Genomic DNA, 19,640 nt, shown 5'->3' with positions numbered 1-19,640 from the left:
CCCGGAATAATCAGAGAGGCTGTTATCAAAGCTTTGGTCTAATGGGAACTGTGCCATATTTCTCACTTCACAAAACCAAATGGTACAAGTGTATTTTTTTTTACAGGACAAGTAGATGTCTGAAGCATTCTGGTTCTTGGAAATACAGATTTGTAAACAATTCCACGACCCTGTAACATAATCAATTGTTTGTGTATATGTTTTAGGTTTACACATATAAGAACTTAACATTGATGGATTTATGTATCAGTGTACATATGTGTAGCATTAAGTATAGTAAAGTTATACTTGCCTCTATATACTCACCATCACCCAATTGAGCCTACAATATTTTTGCAGTAAGATATTTTATCTCTGTTTTCTGGTAATACCTCCAAGATCGGGGTCATAAGTTGGAGACCAGACTCACAGTGTATTTGGTGCGGATGTAACTAAAGCACTGACAAGATTCACTAGTTATAGGCACTGACCAAAATCCATCTGCTATGAATATTCGAATGAATTTTTGGGGAGTTTCCACAATGTTAGGCAAAGAAAGTTTTTCTTCTCAGAATACAGACCAAGGACTGAAGAAACGTGCCCCAGTACTCCAGCAAGTCATACTGCGGAGCGGTTTATGAGATCAATGGAGCGCCGATAGGAGGAGAGGAAATCCTTTAAGGGGATTATTTCTCCAAGCCCAGCAGGACAGAATGGATACTGAGTCGGTAACCTGAAGCTACGGTGGCTGGTGGTCCGCTTTCTTACACCAACAGCCTATTATCCCTTACTCACTGGATGACTTCCATTCAAAAGGTATTTAATTGGCCCGCTGGTAAATGAGGTCACAATGTGTGTCAAAGCCCTGCTGGCATCATTGAACGAAGGAACATTCTAGAAGGCATACTGTTAGTGTTGCGGAACTGGGCAAAGCAAGCAGTTCTTTTCTCTTCACTGGGTGGCCCATGTGCGTGCAGGGTGCCCAGGGCGCCTGTCCAGAATAAATAGTAATGTAGAACGTGTCTGCCAAGTGCTGTGGGCTGTGATACAAAGAACGCGGGCCTTCTGTAGGAAGCAGACATCTTGCTGCTGTTGCAGTTCTGCAAAGCGATAACGAATGCCTGAAACAAATGCGTAAAAGTATCCAGGGACAGACCCCATGGCAGCTCCCAGTTTTCTATTGCTATGTTACTAATACAAGATAAGACGGAAAGAGCACAAACGCTTTAACCTGCCAGGCAGTCACCTACACAGACTAGTCCAGAGCGCACCAATTAATGCAAGAAGGGATTACATACAAGGCTCACACAGTTTCAACTGTTATATCTTGTTACCTCTAGCTTCAGCGCTTGTTTCTGTTTGGTAACGGCAAAGGGTAGAGAAAGAAGCATGCTAGAAAAGTGTTCAGTCTCATTATGGAAGTAAAACAGTGTACAGAGGATAGAGTCAAACAGTACACACTGCCTCTCATGACTGTGCAGGCAGGTAAACCCGTTACTGGACTTAAATGTGGGAACTGAAGGCCTACTGAATAACCGAAGGTTTTTACTCAACATTAAAGGTAGAGAAGATAGGAGACACAAACCAAACGTACACATGTACTTTAGCCTACTAGCACCTGGGGATTTTTTTTTTTTTAGCAATTTGAGAACTGAGTGCCTTAACCTCAGCCAACACTTACAAAATGTTCTCTAAATATGTTAGCAGATTCTTTTTTCAACCAGAAAGTGTGCTTGTGAAAACACAGTCTTTAGAGAATGGTAGGGAAACAGGAATATTTCATAAAGTCATGAAATAAGCAAGGAAGCAAACGAGGTTGACTGGAAAGCCAACCAACCACAAGCAGTAAACTGACCAAAAGCTGACTGACCAGTCTAAGTTTCGGCTTTTGACACAAGAGGTCTTCAATTACAGACATTTGCAAGCAGTCTGTAGGAGAGACTAAAAACATGCTCCAGTTTCGTTGATTAAATGAAGAAGGGGACATCGGAGGAAGTGCATAAGCATGAGAGAAAAAAAATAGAGATCTACAACCGATACCAATTAAAGGGTCCTTCGAAGTCCAACTTCAGGCCGCACAAGGGCAAGGGATGTCTTACTTAACGCTTAAAACTGGAATCACAAATCACAGCCCGACAAATTAGCTGATCCCCGAAGGTGTGAACATTCTCTTTTTCTGCTTCATGTTTTTCCAAAAATGCTTCCTATCGCACTCACTGACTAGTTTCAGGGACGTCAGTGGCAGTCTCTGGACCTACTGTGGACCTTGTGATTGGTTCCTGAAGTCCCGGACAGTTTCCATGAAGCTGCTAGTTTCTAAGGAGTGTAAGGTCACGCCTCTGCGACCAGTAGGGAACTGTATTACTGATCTCTGTGCATAGTGTCTCGTTGCTTGGTCACACCAGAGCAGTGCATTTCTAATTCTGTGTCTCAAGAGCACTACCGATAAGTAGGAGGGACTGTGATTAACAAGGAAGGAGATTACTCAGTTATCTTTTTTTACTGCTCTGTATTATGACAATTTCCCACCAGATCCTCTCTGTAATAGAGCTTTGCACTGCTCAATCTGTGGCAAATACGTTACCCGAAACTGGTCCCAGGATGCCTGTTTCCGGTTCAGGGAAGACTTGGCTTGGCAGTTCGGGATGGACTGCTCCCATGGGGCACAGGGTCAAGACTGATTTGCATATAGCTGGGTCTGAACTGAGGTGGCTAAGTGAGCTAAAGAACGATGATGGATTCAACCCAGATGTGTGACTGGGGTGAGTGTCTGAAAAGGTTCAGCGCTCCGTATATCATCTCCTTGTGTTTGCAAATATCTTCCAATAACATGACCAGAAAGGTCAAGAGCAGCAGAAAAATAATTCCAAAGAGAAATATGGGTTGTGTCTCCCGTCATGTGCAAAATGATGGTCCGTAAGGCACAGGAAGCACCGCGGTACTGAGGAAGACAGCAGTCATGGTGACATTAATTTAAGAAATAAGAGGAACGAAGGAAAGCTGAGTATGTCACTAACAAAGCTAGTCTCAACCAGGATAAACTCAATAACCTGGCACGTTCAATTGACGGGAGCAAGCAAGTCCAAATATTTAAATGGAAATAGAACAGCAAGACTTAATTTGGTACTACAATCAAAGGGCAGCACTACGGTACCCGAGACAGAAACCATTTATATCACCTAGCCTCTCAAAGCAGACAGAATGTGGCCACCCATCATTCACCACATCATGCTTCCTGAAACATGGGTAAGAATATGAGGAGATGGAGCACGGACCCAGTAAAGTACTTGGGAATCTGGATCCATAGAGATCCGCAGGTAGTTATACAAACCAATTATGGTAGGGCAATCACACGACTAGAAGAGCAAGTGTCCAGATGAATAAAACTGCCATTATTGTTTGCAGACAGAATAGCCTTAATCAAGATGATCGTACTCCCGAAGTTTTTATATTTATTCGTGCTATCCCCATTCGGTTAACACAGCATTCCTTCACTACGCTTCGTACTTCACTACTTCCGCTCACATGGGTGGGTAGAAAACCAAGAGTGAAATGGGAGGTGTTAACGCTTCCATACAAGATGGGTGGGTTCACTGCTCCGGATTTACACTTATATTAACTCTGTGCTCAGACGCATTACGCCTACTATTGGCAGCAGGCTCCAGCTTTCATCCCACATGTGGCATGTGGCAGTGGAAGCTGGCGCTGTTCATCCAGTACCGCTCAAAGCCCTGATTGTAAACACTAGCACTATATTTGAAAAGGGAGAAATAGATACGGTGCAATGCACGGTCAACGCGTGGAAGGAGCTTGGGAAGAGGGCGCAAAGGCTCCCTTTATATGCTCCAGCTATGCCACTTTTGCACCATACCGGACTCTCTGTAACAAGTGAGGCTGGCGCACTTAAGATCCTACATGAAGCAGGAATACACACAATGGGAGATATATATCATGAAGGGAAGTTTATCGGAATCTCGAAGTTTGTAGAGGGAAAGGAGTTTCTGCAATGCTGATGTTTATATACAGATTACGCGCAGCATTACGGGCGCTATACCCATGCCTTCCTGGAGAGCCGCCCTCCTTAGGAGCGCTGCAGGGAATATACACAACGCAAACACGATCCAAACTTATCACTCATTTATATAGTGCTTCACAAATAGATGCAGCAACCGTTGGGATAGGTCCAATGGAGAAATGGAATGCTGTTCTATCTGAGCCACTGACAGAGGACGAATGGGGAACGTGTTGCAAATTGACAGGGCAGCTGACTGTAAATGGGAACCTTAGAATTATTCATTTTAAATATTTGCATCAAATGTATTATATGCCTGCGCAGCTTCATAAATATGGATTAAGAGACTCTGCATGCTGTGTACGATGTGGTGCGCACAACGCAGATTTCCACCATTTGGCATGGCCTGTCCTAAGATCTATGAGTTCTGGGTACAGGTCACACACACACTGACGAAAATGGTGGGGGAGCTGATAGATTGTACTATGCAAGTATGTTTGTTAGGAAATGTCATAAAGAACGAATCTAGTAATCGGAAATTGGTAGCTATAGCTTTATTGTTGGCGAAACGCAGAATCTCCATTCATTGGGGTGGCAGGCCTGCACCACAGCACAAACATTGGCTGAAAGATATGGTAAATTGTCAGGATCAACTCACCTGCTATGCTGAAGAATTACCATGTGCGTCTAAGCCACGTGAGATATGGGGTTCATTAGACTCCTATTTCATGTCTATGGTTGAGGACTTTCCTTCCATACTGCTCGAGATCTGTTATTGTAATCCAAACACTGAATGCACTTGAATTTTACCGTCAGGTTTTTATTGGAATGTATCAAATCATCAATGTGTGTTCTGTAACTATGTGTAAATACTGATGAAATGTATAGATGATTTATTATGAAAATTCAATAAATAAAAAGTAAAAAAAAAAAAAAAAAGACAGGAGTATTTTATTAATACTTTTCACTGATCAGGGAATTTTTCACAATTACTAAACGGTAGTAACAGCTGTCAGATGGCTTGTTTGTAGGGGTCACTGAAAGCCACACAAAGCAAGAACAGGTAATGAAATGTATAATACACATTGAATATACTCACATCTGTACTAAGGTACCTTCTCCTGAAAGCAGTTCAGAGTGGACAAGCAAAACGCATGCACAGAAGATAAATTGATAAACGAGACCGGGTAAAAGTTCCATCTTCCTATGGCAAACTTGCCCATGGTCATTTCTCCAGTAATCAAATTGAGGTTAACTACTAACATGCGCCCAAACAGAGAGGTATTGATTTGGGTGGGAGATGAAGATGTACTCCCAACAGAACTTTATAATGAACTACGGTAGGCAACTATAACCTGCCACTCCTAGTTTACTCCCTCTCCTCAGCGGTTACAAGGCCAGCCACTGGATCTGTATTTAGGCCAGTTACTGACTCACATTTAGCTACAGACTTCGCAAAGTAACCTCAGGTTCAATGTCATAATGAGCAGTCCAAGAGTTTGATATGGATGTCTGGATTAATCATTTATCACTAATCAACAAATTACACTTCAGAACAGGACCCTTCAATAGTCAAACCTGAGGCTCAACAAACAGTCAACTACTCTGTAAACTCTGCAGCTACACCTTGCTCCAGGTTGAATCAAGGAATTCAAAGAAATGTCAGGACAGTCCCATACACCAGTAAGTGATTTCAATACTCAAATGAGAACAAACCTCAGAAATGGAGCTTGGTAAAAAAACCAGAAATATGTTTCTCTCATTCCACCATGCACCAAACGTTGGAATGGTATTCAGGCACAGTACAGGGTCGATGAGGAGTTGGCCAACAATTCCCTAGGGGAGGGCTGTGGCCAGAAAATGGTCTAGGAGGAGAGAATTGATGGAAGGACTCAATCCCTGATCGAGGCCCTATTCCCATGACAATCTTTTTTGACTTAGCAACCGTTTTCCAGCCCCATCAAGATTGGCTTTTCCCTGTGCCTCCCAGCTTCAAAAATCGATCCAAAAGGATACCCAAATATCAGAGAAGGCAATGCACAGGGCAGAAGAGCAATACTGTAAAAAGCAAAGGAAACAGGAAGACTGAAAGATTGTTTGATTGAAGTACAACCTTGTTTGTGGTTTGGATATTGCAAGAACTACAAGAAAACCAGCACACAATTGCAACGCCTCCACTTGACTCTAAACTGGCAGGCTCCACGTGAACATGGCGTTTTGGGTCAGTCCTTTACACCTTAAAGCTGAAGCAGTTGGCTGTGGATCAGTGAAAAAGGAACAACTAGGTTCACAGCACAGCTCTTTGCTGTCCCCCGCCCACTTGCTTCAGAACTATTCTTATTAAAATCGTAGCTCTTCTCCTCTGCAAAGCACCTCTGCTGCTTAATAACTCCATGAGATAAAGGACAGAAGTGTAAGCTGGCAGTCTTCTGATGGAATACCAGTCCTGTACTGCTGTTAAGTAGTGAGCAACCAACCACTGTAGGGACAGAATAATTATTAATGCCTTGTCCATATGCAGCAGAGTCAATGCATTACCTGCCCTATTCAAAGAGAACTATGATCGACCTGCTGTGCTCATATCGAGCTTCACCTATAAATCAATTGTTTCACCCAAATCCAGCTCAACCTATTAAATAAATGTCATGGTCTGGTCCAACACAATTAACAAACAATGACACATTACAAGTCTCATACGAAGTCATGCACATTTCGAGCGGGACCAATGAATTAAGGTCTTACCAATAACCATATTTAATGGGACTAAGAGAAGCTCAATGTTTGGGCACAGAACCAAACAATCCGAATCAAGCATTAGGAAAAGACTGGACCATTGTTATGCGCCTCTTCATTGCCACCCCAATTGGTGCCCACTTGCCAGCTGCACTTAATAAACATTTGTGATCTCCTTATTTACCTTCAAGTGGTATATTATAAAACCCATTCAACAGAACAACCAAACTGTCATAACTGCCATTTGTTCGAAAGAGAGCACATACACCGATTTGGGTCTTAAACTTAACACAAACTAGCTCAGATGATAGCAGTGGCTCTTAGATGAACCAAGAGTGCATTTGCAACCTACACTGTGCTTGATAAGCCTTCAAAAAGAATAAGTGATGGACAGAATGCAGAACAATGTCATACATTCACCCCAGTACAGAGATCTGGGCCTAAATCCATCGTATTTTTGCTCACCATGCCATTCCAGTTTGGACCCAGCCATATGCAAATCAGTCTTGACCCTGCGCCCAATGGGAACAGTCCAGCCCGAACTGCCAGGCCAGGTCCTCCCTGAACTGGAAACAAGCATCCTAGCATCGGTTTCGGGCTTTCACCTCTCATCAGCCAGGATAGCTTGACTCTAGTGGCATGGAGAGCACGGGACTCACGTCTGGGCATACCCATCCCAATCGGGCTGACAAATGCAAAAAGAACAATTGATGGACAGAATGCAGAACAATGTCATACATTCACCCCAGTACAGAGATCTGGGCCTAAATCCATTGTTTTTTTGCTCACCATGCCGTTCCAGTTTGGACCCAGCCAAATGCAAATCAGTCTTAACCCGGCGCCCAATAGAAACAGTCCAGCCCGAACTGCCAGGCCAGGTCCTCCCTGGACTGGAAACAAGCATCGCCCTAAGTTGGATGGGTATGTCCAGAAGTGGGTCCCTTGCTCACTGTGCCACTGGATCCAAGATAGCCTGGCTGAAGAAGGGTGACATACCCTAAAAACGGTCCCAGGATGCTTGTTTCCAGTCCAGGGAGGACCTGGCCTGGCAGTTCGGTCTGGACTGTTCCCATGGGGCACAGGGTCAAGACTGATTTGCATATTGCTGGGGTGGCGTAGTGGGCAAAAGAACAATGGATTTAACCCAGGTCTTTTGATTGGGGGATAATTTTTGCATTGTCAGCATTCCGTCCATCATATGTTTGCTGTGACAAGGCTTCAAGGCATTATATGACCTTAGGAAGTTGACATCCAAAATGTCCCTAGTATGGAACTATGCCCTCACATTTAATCACTCTGTCATATGAGGAAAGACTCATGTCTGAGGTTCGGAAATGTGCTATAAAGAAAACTACATGTCCAAAGTAACCATGTGATTGATTTCATTTCGGATTAATTTTTTTAACTAAAAATTCCTCCTTGTCCAATACTTGATATCTATTCCTAGCACATTACCTCTGTGTACTTGGCCTTTACATAACCCCAGAGCTACCCCAAGACAACACAGGACACTTAACAAATTCCAAGAAAAAATACAATTGAAAAGGGTTGTTCCGGTAATGCCATTAAAGGTGTAATCTACAGTACTATCCTCCTGTTTAAAAACTGCAATGGCTTAGTTGAGCTTTCCCCCAAAAAAGCATTTCAAATAAAGATATATATATTGTTGGACCCGGCCTCGTGGCGTGGTCCTTAACCCCCTGGATTGTGCCCGTTCCCCGCCCCGGCCGTCACGGGCCACCCGTCTGAACTGCACCAAGGCCCTTCACCCGGAGCTGCACGTGGTCGCATACTCCTCATGGCTCCGCCATCTTGTTGGCATCCACGTCACACCGTGCACCAGCCGGCGCGACCCCGCTCAACCCGGCCTCGACCCCAGCGAAGCCCCGACATCGAGGCACCACGAACTAGCCAGGGGGTGCCGCAGGAACCATTCATCGCCCCCGGCGGAGGACAGTATCGATGGGACCCCCAACTGTCCTCCCCTCTCGAGGTGTGATCGCCCTGCAACTCCCATGGGCCTGGCGCCTCTCCTGCTGGGCGTCTGGCTACCTCCACCCGGCCACTCCGCCCCCTCGGGCGCATAGGTCTGGACATCAAAGGGCTCCAGACCTATATCTGGGGCGACCCCACCACAGCTCGGCAGTTGTATCCCGGAGTCGAGAGCCCTGCTGATTGAATCGCGGCTGACCCTACGGAGAAGAACTCTTGTCGGAACCATCACGAGCCCTGCTGACTGCGTCGCGGCTCCTTCTTGTGAACCCTTTCTGAACCACCTGGAACATCGGAGCCCTGCTGACGCTGTCGCGGCCCAACCTCGCTGAAACCTTCCTCAGAGCCCTGCTGACGACGTCGCGGCCCGAGCTGAGCAGAAACCATCTTGAGAGCCCTGCTGATTGAATCGCGGCTCTCCACGAACTGTACGCCAGAGCCCTGCTGACGCCGTCGCGGCTCGACCCATCCGAGATCCGGAGGTCCTCCAGCTTGAGGATAAGAACTGGGCCCCAGGTACCCTCGTACCGCACTCCTGCCAAAGACTGTCCCGCTACCCCTACCCTTCCAAAGAGACACTGAGACTTTTGGTGGATCCCTCGATCCCTTCGTGTAAATATTGACCTCGTAACCTTTTTATTGCTGATAAAGAATTGCTTGTCTTGAGACAACCTCCTTGAGTCCGGTGTGGTGGTGTTACTGTGCTAGTACGTGATAGGAGAAGGATCTCTCAGGAGACTTCTCGGCAGCGCTCGGCTACTTCGTGCAGTGAGAGGGCCCCCCTTGGTGGTCTCACCGACTCCTCGGGGTCCGCCTTCCAACATTTGGTGGCCAGCGACGGGATCCGAGCCGAACGCAGTACGTACCAGCCAGTACCCACTAGCTACCCATCCAAACGAATAGCATCATGAGCAGCCAGGAAAACAACGCGACAATGGAGTTCCAGCCCGAACGGCTGGAAGAATATACGCACAAAGAATTAAAACAGTTCTGCAAAGACAAAGGCATTGCAACCACCAGCCTAGGTACCAAAGAAGAGATGCAGAAAGCTCTGAGGGCATGGTTGGAGGCCGGGGCAGGCCCCTCCCAGGAAGAAGGGCCCTTGCCCCTGACGGAGACCACAGCAACCGCACTGACTCCGGCAACCGGAGGAAGAAAGAGCCTAGAAACCGGCCTCTCCGAAGAAGAAATACGAGAGCGGGAAAAGGTCCGGAGCCACGAGCTAGAGCTCGCCCGACTGCGGCTGGACGGCGAACTCCAGCTGGCAGAAAAGAAACTGGCCCTCGAGCAGCTACGCCTTCAAGAAGAGATAGAAGAGAAGAGACGACACCGGGAGTTGGAGGAAAAGAAACTAACTCTTGAGCACGAGCGCAGTCTCAAGGAGCTCGAGATCAAGGCCAAGAACGGAGGGACCGACACCCCCAGTACTAGAGACACTCTACCGCCCCCCGAGGCCAAGGTACATATCCCGAAAGAGGTCGTCAAGGAGTATTACAAGAATGACGACATCCAACAATGGTTTAAGGCCTACGAGGTGGCCATGACCTCCCATCGGGTGCCCCGAAAAGACTGGGGCGCAGGCCTGTGGGGGCGATTCCTGAGTGAAGGGCGGGACACGCTGCTCCAGCTACCGGAGGAGGTGATGACCTCCTACGATCACATGAAGGAGGCCCTGCTCACCCGCTACGGGCTAACAGCGGAAATGTACCGCCAGCGGTTCAGAGACTGCAAGAAAATCCCGGGTACCACATGGGTGGAATATGTGGACTTTTTCAGTCGGGCCCTAGAAGGGTGGATCAAAGGAAGCAAAGTAACCACCTACGGGCAGCTGGTCGACCTCATCGTGTGGGAACATCTTTCCAACAATTGCTTCGTGGAACTGAGACAGCACCTCCTCGACAGCAAAATGACCGACCCGCGAAAACTTGCCGTCGAGGCCGATCGATGGGTCAACTCCCGGGTCCCCCGGAGCTCAATGGGGGAGTACCAGAGGAACCCCAACGGACCCCCAGGCCAGCGCGGTGGGGGGGGAGGGCCGAACAGGAACCGAGACCCTCCCGCCGGGGCCCCCAGGAGCCCCCCTCGAGGGCCACCGCAGCCACATCTCTCCCCGAGCCTAGCTCGAAGGGTGGGCCCGGCCCGGACCACGGCCACCAGTGACCTGCTATGGCTGCCAACAAACCGGACACTTTGCCAGCGATCCGGCCTGCCCTCTGAACCGAAGAAACGGGGCCGGTGGGCCCCCGCCCCGGCAGCTGACAGCCGCCGCCTTGGGGGGAGGAGAAGAGGAAGAGGAGGCCCTCGACCGAGAGAACACTGAGTGGGAGCCGGCAGCCATGTCCCTGGTCTGCCTGGGTAGCCGAGAGATGGTACCCTGCACCCCCATCCCAACCAACACCCAGAAGTACCGGCAGCAGGTCACGGTCAACGGACAACGGGCCGAAGCCCTTCGCGACACAGGTGCCAGTATCACCGCTGTCCGCTGCCACCTGGTGAACCCTGAACAGATTCTACCGAATGTGCTGCGCCCCGTACGGACGGCCGACAACAGTGAAAGCCTATGCCAGATGGCCCTGGTCCCCTTCGAGTGGGGAGGGGTGACGGGCCTGCTGAAGGTGACGGTGCGCGACGACGCCCCGGTCGACTGCCTCCTGGGGAACGACTTGGAAAGTTCCCCCTGGGCTCAAGTAGAACGACGAGAGCACCTCCGAATGTTGGGACTGGCTGATTGGGCCTGCGCCATCACCCGGTCCATGACCGCCCAGGCCCCCCGCTCATCCTCGACCTCCGGGACCGCCCGACCCGAGGGGCTCACACCCCCTCCCACCAGCAGCGAGGAGGAGGCGGACACCGGCCCTGGGCCCAGCGAATCCTCCCCCGAAGAGATGGCTTCTCCGAGCGCCCTACCAGAACTGACGCAATGGCAACACGAAGGGGGCCCCACCCGAGAGCAGTTCCAGCAAGAGCAACAGTCCTGTCCCTCTCTCGAAGGGGTCCGACAACAGGCGACCGCGCAAGCCAACGGTGACCAGACCGGCACCCACTGGATCTTCTGGGCCGAGTGCCTGTTGTACAGTGAACAGAAAGTAGCAGAACTCGGGGCCAGCCGCGTGTTGGTGGTCCCCCTCCGCTTCCGGGAGTTCCTTCTCAACCTGGCCCATGACGTGCCCCTCGCCGGACACTTGGGGCAAGACAAAACGTACAGTCGTCTGGTGACCCACTTCTACTGGCCCCGGATGCGGAGAGATGTGGACAACCACTGCCGGTCCTGCCAGACCTGCCAAGCCAGCGGAAAGACGGGGGGTCGGGTCAAGGCCCCCCTCCAGCCCTTTCCCGCCGTCAGCACCCCGTTCGAGCGGGTCGGAATCGATATTGTGGGACCCCTGGACCCCCAAACCGCCCTGGGCCACCGCTTCATCCTGGTCCTCGTGGACCACGCCACCAGGTACCCGGAGGCGGTCCCGCTAAGAACTATAACGGCCCCTGTGGTAGGCCGGGCCTTGATGGGGATCTTCTCCCGAGTGGGATTCCCCAGCGAAGTGGTGAGCGACCGCGGCACGAACTTTATCTCCAGGTACATGCGGTCCCTGTGGCAACAGTGCGGGGTCACATACAAGTTCACGACCCCCTATCACCCTCAGGGGAACGGACTGGTTGAGCGGTTCAACCGAACATTAAAAGGGATGATCCAGGGCCTGGAAGAACCCCTCAGGCGGAAATGGGATGTCCTGCTGCCCTGCCTCCTGTTTGCCTATCGGGAGGTCCCGCAGAAGTCCCTGGGGTTCAGCCCGTTTGAACTATTGTATGGACACCCGGTCCGCGGACCGCTCAGCCTGGTCAAGGAGGGCTGGGAGATGAAGCCCCGAGGCGCCCCTCCTGACGTCTACCGATACCTCCTGACCCTCCGAAACCAGACCCGCAAGTTCCGAGCCATGGCCGAAGCCAACCTCGAGGCCAGCCAGGAGGACATGAAGCGGTGGTACGATCGCAACACCTCTACTGTAGAATTCGAGCCAGGTCAGAAAGTATGGGTCATGGCCCCGGTCGAACCCGGCGCCCTCCAGGACAAGTGGACTGGGCCCTTCAAGGTGGTGGAGAAGAAAAGTCCCGTCACCTACCTGGTCGATCTGGAGTCCCCCCGGAACCCCCTCCGGGTCCTACATGCTAACAGGCTAAAACCCCACTTCGCCCGGACCGAACTGAGCCTGCTGCTGGCGACCGACGAGGGGGGCGAGGACGACTCCGAGCCCTTGCCCGACCTCTTGCAATCCGACATTCACGATGGATCGATCGAAGGGGTCCAACTCGCCTCGTCCCTGACCCCGGAACAGCGCAACGACTGCCAGCAATTACTGCGGGACTACGCAGCCCTCTTCTCTCTCACCCCGGGGGTGACTCACTGGTGCGTCCACGACGTCGACACCGGGGAGAGCCCCCCCATACGACACAGAGCCTACCGGGTGCCTGACCGAGTGCGGGCCTGCATCCAGGCCGAAGTAGCGAAGATGCTGGCCCTGGGGGTCATCGAGCCTTCCGACAGCCCGTGGGCCAGCCCTGTCGTCCTGGTGCCCAAGGCCGCAGCTCCCGGTCACCCCCCGGAGTTGCGATTCTGCGTGGACTACCGAGCCCTGAATGCAGTAACCAAGACAGACGCACACCCGATACCCCGGGCCGACGAACTCATCGACCGCCTAGGGGCCGCTCGCTACTTGAGCACGCTGGACCTCACCGCCGGGTACTGGCAAATCCAGCTCACCCCCGGCGCCCAAGAAAGATCCGCCTTTTCGACTCCGGATGGGCATTACCACTTTCGGGTGATGCCCTTCGGAATGAAGAACGCCCCGGCCACCTTCCAAAGACTGGTGAACAAGGTTTTGGCCGGGCTTGAGGCCTTCAGCGCGGCCTACTTAGATGACATTGCCGTGTACAGCAACCACTGGGCCGAGCACCTCCTTCACCTGAAGGCCGTCCTGGCCGCCCTCCAGCAGGCCGGGCTCACAATCAAGGCCAGCAAATGTCAAATCGGCCACGGATCCGTGACCTACCTGGGCCATCAAGTGGGGAGCGGTCAGGTGGCCCCCCTCCAAGCGAAGATAGATGCCATCCAGACCTGGGAACCCCCCACTACCCAGACCGCTGTCCGGGCCTTCCTGGGCCTCACCGGATACTACCGGCGGTTTATCCGGGACTATGGGAGCATTGTTGGCCCCCTCACAGAGTTAACGTCCAAAAAGCAGCCCAAGAAGGTACACTGGACACCCCGCTGCCAAACAGCCTTCGACACCCTAAAAACAGCCATGTGTACTGCTCCGGTGCTGCAGGCCCCGGACTACCAGAAGGAGTTCGTGGTACAGACGGACGCCTCCGAGTATGGGATCGGGGCCGTCCTATCCCAAGCCGACGAAAAGGGGCTCGACCGACCAGTGGCCTTCATCAGCCGACGACTACTGCCCCGAGAGCAACGCTGGAGCACTATTGAGCGTGAGGCCTTCGCTGTGGTGTGGGCCCTCAAGAAGCTCCGGCCCTACCTCTTTGGCGCCCACTTCCGGGTCCAGACCGACCACCGGCCCTTTCAATGGTTAATGCGAATGCGGGGCGAGAACCCCAAGCTGCTGCGATGGTCCATCTCGCTACAAGGGATGGACTTTGACGTCGAACACCGGCCCGGCAATGACCACGCCAACGCCGACGGCCTGTCCCGCTTCTTCCGCCTTGACGAGGAGAATCCCCAAGGAGATGGGTGACTCTCCATGCCTTCGGCTGGGGGGGGGGGGGACGCCTGTTGGACCCGGCCTCGTGGCGTGGTCCTTAACCCCCTGGATTGTGCCCGTTCCCCGCCCCGGCCGTCACGGGCCACCCGTCTGAACTGCACCAAGGCCCTTCACCCGGAGCTGCACGTGGTCGCATACTCCTCGTGGCTCCGCCATCTTGTTGGCATCCACGTCACACCGTGCACCAGCCGGCGCGACCCCGCTCAACCCGGCCTCGACCCCAGCGAAGCCCCGACATCGAGGCACCACGAACTAGCCAGGGGGTGCCGCAGGAACCATTCATCGCCCCCGGCGGAGGACAGTATCGATGGGACCCCCACCTGTCCTCCCCTCTCAAGGTGTGATCGCCCTGCAACTCCCATGGGCCTGGCGCCTCTCCTGCTGGGCGTCTGGCCACCTCCACCCGGCCACTCCGCCCCCTCGGGCGCATAGGTCCGGACATCAAAGGGCTCCAGACCTATATCTGGGGCGACCCCACCACAGCTCGGCAGTTGTATCCCGGAGTCGAGAGCCCTGCTGATTGAATCGCGGCTGACCCTACGGAGAAGAACTCTTGTCGGAACCATCACGAGCCCTGCTGACTGCGTCGCGGCTCCTTCTTGTGAACCCTTTCTGAACCACCTGGAACATCGGAGCCCTGCTGACGCTGTCGCGGCCCAACCTCGCTGAAACCTTCCTCAGAGCCCTGCTGACGACGTCGCGGCCCGAGCTGAGCAGAAACCATCTTGAGAGCCCTGCTGATTGAATCGCGGCTCTCCACGAACTGTACGCCAGAGCCCTGCTGACGCCGTCGCGGCTCGACCCATCCGAGATCCGGAGGTCCTCCAGCTTGAGGATAAGAACTGGGCCCCAGGTACCCTCGTACCGCACTCCTGCCAAAGACTGTCCCGCTACCCCTACCCTTCCAAAGAGACACTGAGACTTTTGGTGGATCCCTCGATCCCTTCGTGTAAATATTGACCTCGTAACCTTTTTATTGCTGATAAAGAATTGCTTGTCTTGAGACAACCTCCTTGAGTCCGGTGTGGTGGTGTTACTGTGCTAGTACGTGATAGGAGAAGGATCTCTCAGGAGACTTCTCGGCAGCGCTCGGCTACTTCGTGCAGTGAGAGGGCCCCCCTTGGTGGTCTCACCGACTCCTCGGGGTCCGCCTTCCAACATTTATATACATATACACACACACATATATATATATTTTTTTTAAAACGTAAAATGATGGAATATTTAGTGTTTTGTAACACATCCAAGGAAGTTAAGAACAAATTCAATAGTAATAAGTAAAGACAAGCATTTACAATGCAATGGTCTCGGCATTGGTAAAGTTAGAGCTATTGGCATTGCTCATGACATTATTTTTGTTTATGTTTTTGTTTTTAAAACATTTAAAGGAACGGCATTGTCATGAGCAATGCCAATAGCTCTAACTTTAACAATGCCGAGACCGTTGCATTGTAAATGCTTGTCTGATTATCTAGTAGTTAAATTCAGTGGGGTACACCCAATAGTCACGAATATCCATGTCTCCCATGAAGATTTAGCTTTACATAAATAGTATGGGTCGGGATGGACAGGATAGCAGTGGTTTCAAGGGCCTTATAGAACATTTGCAACCCGCAATCCCTAAGGGCAAGTGTTCATCCAGAAACTAAAACATGTTTCCTTAAAGTCTGTCCAAAACGCAAAAAACAAGTGTAGCCACTGATATTAAGTCACAGGATCCTTCACCCAACACAATGGTTGCCCTGACACCTACGTGGAAATGGTTTCCAAAAGTACACAGCAAAAGAATTGCTCTGCATAAACTGTTTGATTTTAGAGAATATCACAACTTCACTGAATAAACGAAACCCACTTAAAAGGATTTACAAATAAACCTGTTCATCAGCTCAGCTGGCAAAAGTCGGTAACACGTATTAAAACGGGATACAGATGTCAATATGAAATAAAACCAAAAGGACACGTTTGTAAACAAAACAACTTTATTGGTTATCCGGCTTATACGATGTAATTAAGGCCTTGGCATCAACTTAAACTAGATAATTAATAGCATTCTGGCAGGATGAATGACTTGAGACGGCAGGCTCCGCCATTTCCTACAAATTGTAAAGTACTGACACTTCCGTGTTAAGAGAAGTTCAAGGCTGTGTCCCAGGACAGGCAACTGATCACAAACATTAAAGACGAATGTTTAAATACGCCAACGATGAAGTTAATGTTTGGCTTGTTGACACATTTGCACTTTCCTAGCAGGGCTGTGGTCAGTTCGCCTGCGAGTCTGAGAACTCTCACCGCCTGAGAAGGAACCGGAGAACCCTTACAGCAGAGAAACAGTACGACGGCAGCAGACAATATATGAAACTACAACAGAGTTTGTTTTGTCCCCATAACCGAAAGAAGGGACGAAACGGAGACGTTTCATCTCCCACGTCACATTATCTCGCACACAAAAAACAGTTTGGACACTTTGGACTGGGCGGTCCATAAGTGGTCAGCGGATACCGAACAGTGGGCTTATCTATTTTTTTTGACACTTTGTTATTTTAGCAGGAACAAGTCTTGAGTAATTAACGGGGAGGGATCAGGTGTCACCGATTTGAGAGGCCACGGAGGCAGTATTTAGCCCCACCTGAGATCCATGAAAGATTGCAAACATAAACCACCGTCGCCATAAGATAGCAATCCACGGGCAACATCGGATCCACTTACAAGGAGCCCACATTTTTATTAAATATCATTGCCATCATTGGAAGTAGTGACAGTAGAATCGGGGGTACCCGCAAAACCTAAATTGAGGGGGAAACGTTCGGAGCTCAACTCAACAAAGAGGAGGCGACGAACTGCTCCGCAAATCGGCCAACTCAAACGCAGGTGATAAACAAACCATGCTCACCTTCCAACACCAGATCACTTCGCACCACCATCTAAACAATGGCGTCCGCCTTTTAAGTAGGGGGAGGGGTAAAGCGGACGTAGTTGTCACGTGAGGTCGCCCCTACCCTTCCACGCGCAGTATACTTTACTCAGGCGGAGCCTCTCTCCGGGCAACCGTCATAGATAACAGAAAACGCCAAAAACAAAAAAAGGACTACACAATCATTAGCAAGAATACAACGGACCCGCAAAACCTAAATTGAGGGGGAAACGTTCGGAGCTCAACTCAACAAAGAGGAGGCGACGAACTGCTCCGCAAATCGGCCAACTCAAACGCAGGTGATAAACAAACCATGCTCACCTTCCAACACCAGATCACTTCGCACCACCATCTAAACAATGGCGTCCGCCTTTTATGTAGGGGGAGGGGTAAAGCGGACGTAGTTGTCACGCGAGGTCGCCCCTACCCTTCCACGCGCAGTATACTTTACTCAGGCGGAGCCTCTCTCCGGGCAACCGTCATAGATAACAGAAAACGCAAAAAACAAAAAAAGGACTACACAATCATTAGCAAGAATACAACGGAAGCACATTTCTCACTTACTACTCGACTTGGAGTGAAGAAGTGTGAGTTTAGCACGGATATCCAAGTGGACGGGGATGACACACCACCGCCTTTCTCCGAGGCACAGCAGAAAATGCCTCGGAGAAAGGGAGTGTCCTTTTCGGATTGGGGGGCGTGTTTTGCTGTTGTCTCCTCCCGGAGACTTCTCGCAAAAAACACGCCCCCCGATCCGAAAAGGACGGGGCTTCAACGGAGTGACTGGACCTCTTCTCCAGTGGCTGGCCAGCATTTAAGAGGCCAGCCAATGGAGAACAGGAGAGAAGAGGGGCGGGTGCAAGCCCCTCTTCTCAAAGTCACTCAAACTCATTAAATCTCGGAGCGAGACTGCGCAAGCGCAGCCTTTCGCAGCCGAGACCTAAAAAACTATGCAGGAAAGATAACAAAGTAATAAAAAATATATAATCATACAGCTATCCACCAGTCAGCAAATGTCGAGATAGGGATGCAGAAGAAAACTGATAGAGACGGTGTTCGGGAGTAACAAGACAGACAGAATACTCAATTACTTAGCACTGCATTTTAATAAACTAGCAAAGTATGTATCGAATTCATCAGCTTGGCATCCAGGGTACTCTATCAGTTGGGCATCACTGCAGACACAAACTGTGAAAAAACACTTCAGTGGTAAAATAGAATTTGAATAATCTTCACCACACTGAAGTCTCTATACAAGAAAATGCAGACGGGAAAAACTACTGTTGTTGATTTTGGTCAATTCCAACATGCCCCACAGCTTCCCTCCATTAAAAAACAAATCAACAGATCTTAACCAAAAGAAGCAAACTTGATGTCAACATTTAAAAGCTAAATTAATTACGGACAATGTAAGAACTAACTAGAAAAATCTGAATATGAATACATGCCCTTCCCATTATCTCTGCATTAGGTAGGTAATTCTTTAGGTAACAACATATCAAGGTGTTTCTGAACAACCACATAAAAGAAAGGCAAATAAATTAGGACAATATGGTCAGACAAGCGCCTGCTCTCTCAAATCAGACAGCCTAGGATCTCATTGACAAATGCTGAAGCCATAAACTATAGATACCTTTTAAGGAGCCTCTTGATGTCAACAGAAGTATCTTTTGATAGCTTCACACAACACAAGTATGTAAAACGCAAATTTACTCAGAGAAAACCATGAAACCATTTCCTCATTCTTAAATGTGTGCATTGAGTAATTGCTTCATCCATTCCAGGACTAACCTCCACTTCATTTGCAAGCTTTGGTGGAATTTCTATTCCTCGTCTTTCAAGCTGGAGATCCTGGTACTTCCCATACTGTCTGTATCCAACGTATCCACCACCAGTGCCCAGCAGAACGTAGAGCGGTCGTATTCGCAATGCAACTGCGGCCGATGCTGCATGGAGCTTCCTTGCATCTGAAATTGTCAAAACAAAGAGCAGATGTAGGATAAGTAAACACAATCCAAAATGTAGGAAGAACAATCTTCTTTTCATTGGGGTCCTAAACAGACCACACATTGAAGAGCAAGCAAGAGTCTAACAGTATAATAGCTATGATGATTTTCTTAGTGTTAACTATAGTTTCCAATGTCCCCAATAATATAAATTCCAGGAGTTGGTGACCAAATGAGCAACTAACCCAGGATCACAGTCACTGGAACATATTTCACATTCAAATTTTGAAATGGAA

General features: G+C 50.0%; 1 protein-coding gene across 2 annotated transcripts in view; it reads right to left on the bottom strand.

The window, feature by feature from the left end:
• Positions 1-19,640, bottom strand: part of PISD (phosphatidylserine decarboxylase) — a 351,855-nt gene that overhangs the window by 185,843 nt on the left and 146,372 nt on the right. For both annotated transcript variants that reach the window (XM_085635874.1, XM_085635875.1), the window contains exon 3: positions 19,190-19,365. In XM_085635874.1, the coding sequence (XP_085492000.1) occupies positions 19,190-19,365 (176 nt within the window). The remainder of the gene's footprint in view (positions 1-19,189; positions 19,366-19,640) is intronic.

The sequence above is a fragment of the Triturus cristatus genome, chromosome 11, assembly GCF_964204655.1.
Source record: "Triturus cristatus chromosome 11, aTriCri1.1, whole genome shotgun sequence".
Classification (NCBI taxonomy): domain Eukaryota; kingdom Metazoa; phylum Chordata; class Amphibia; order Caudata; family Salamandridae; genus Triturus; species Triturus cristatus.
The sequence above is the reverse complement of the archived record's forward strand: the minus strand, read 5'-3'. Positions and strand labels throughout refer to the sequence as shown.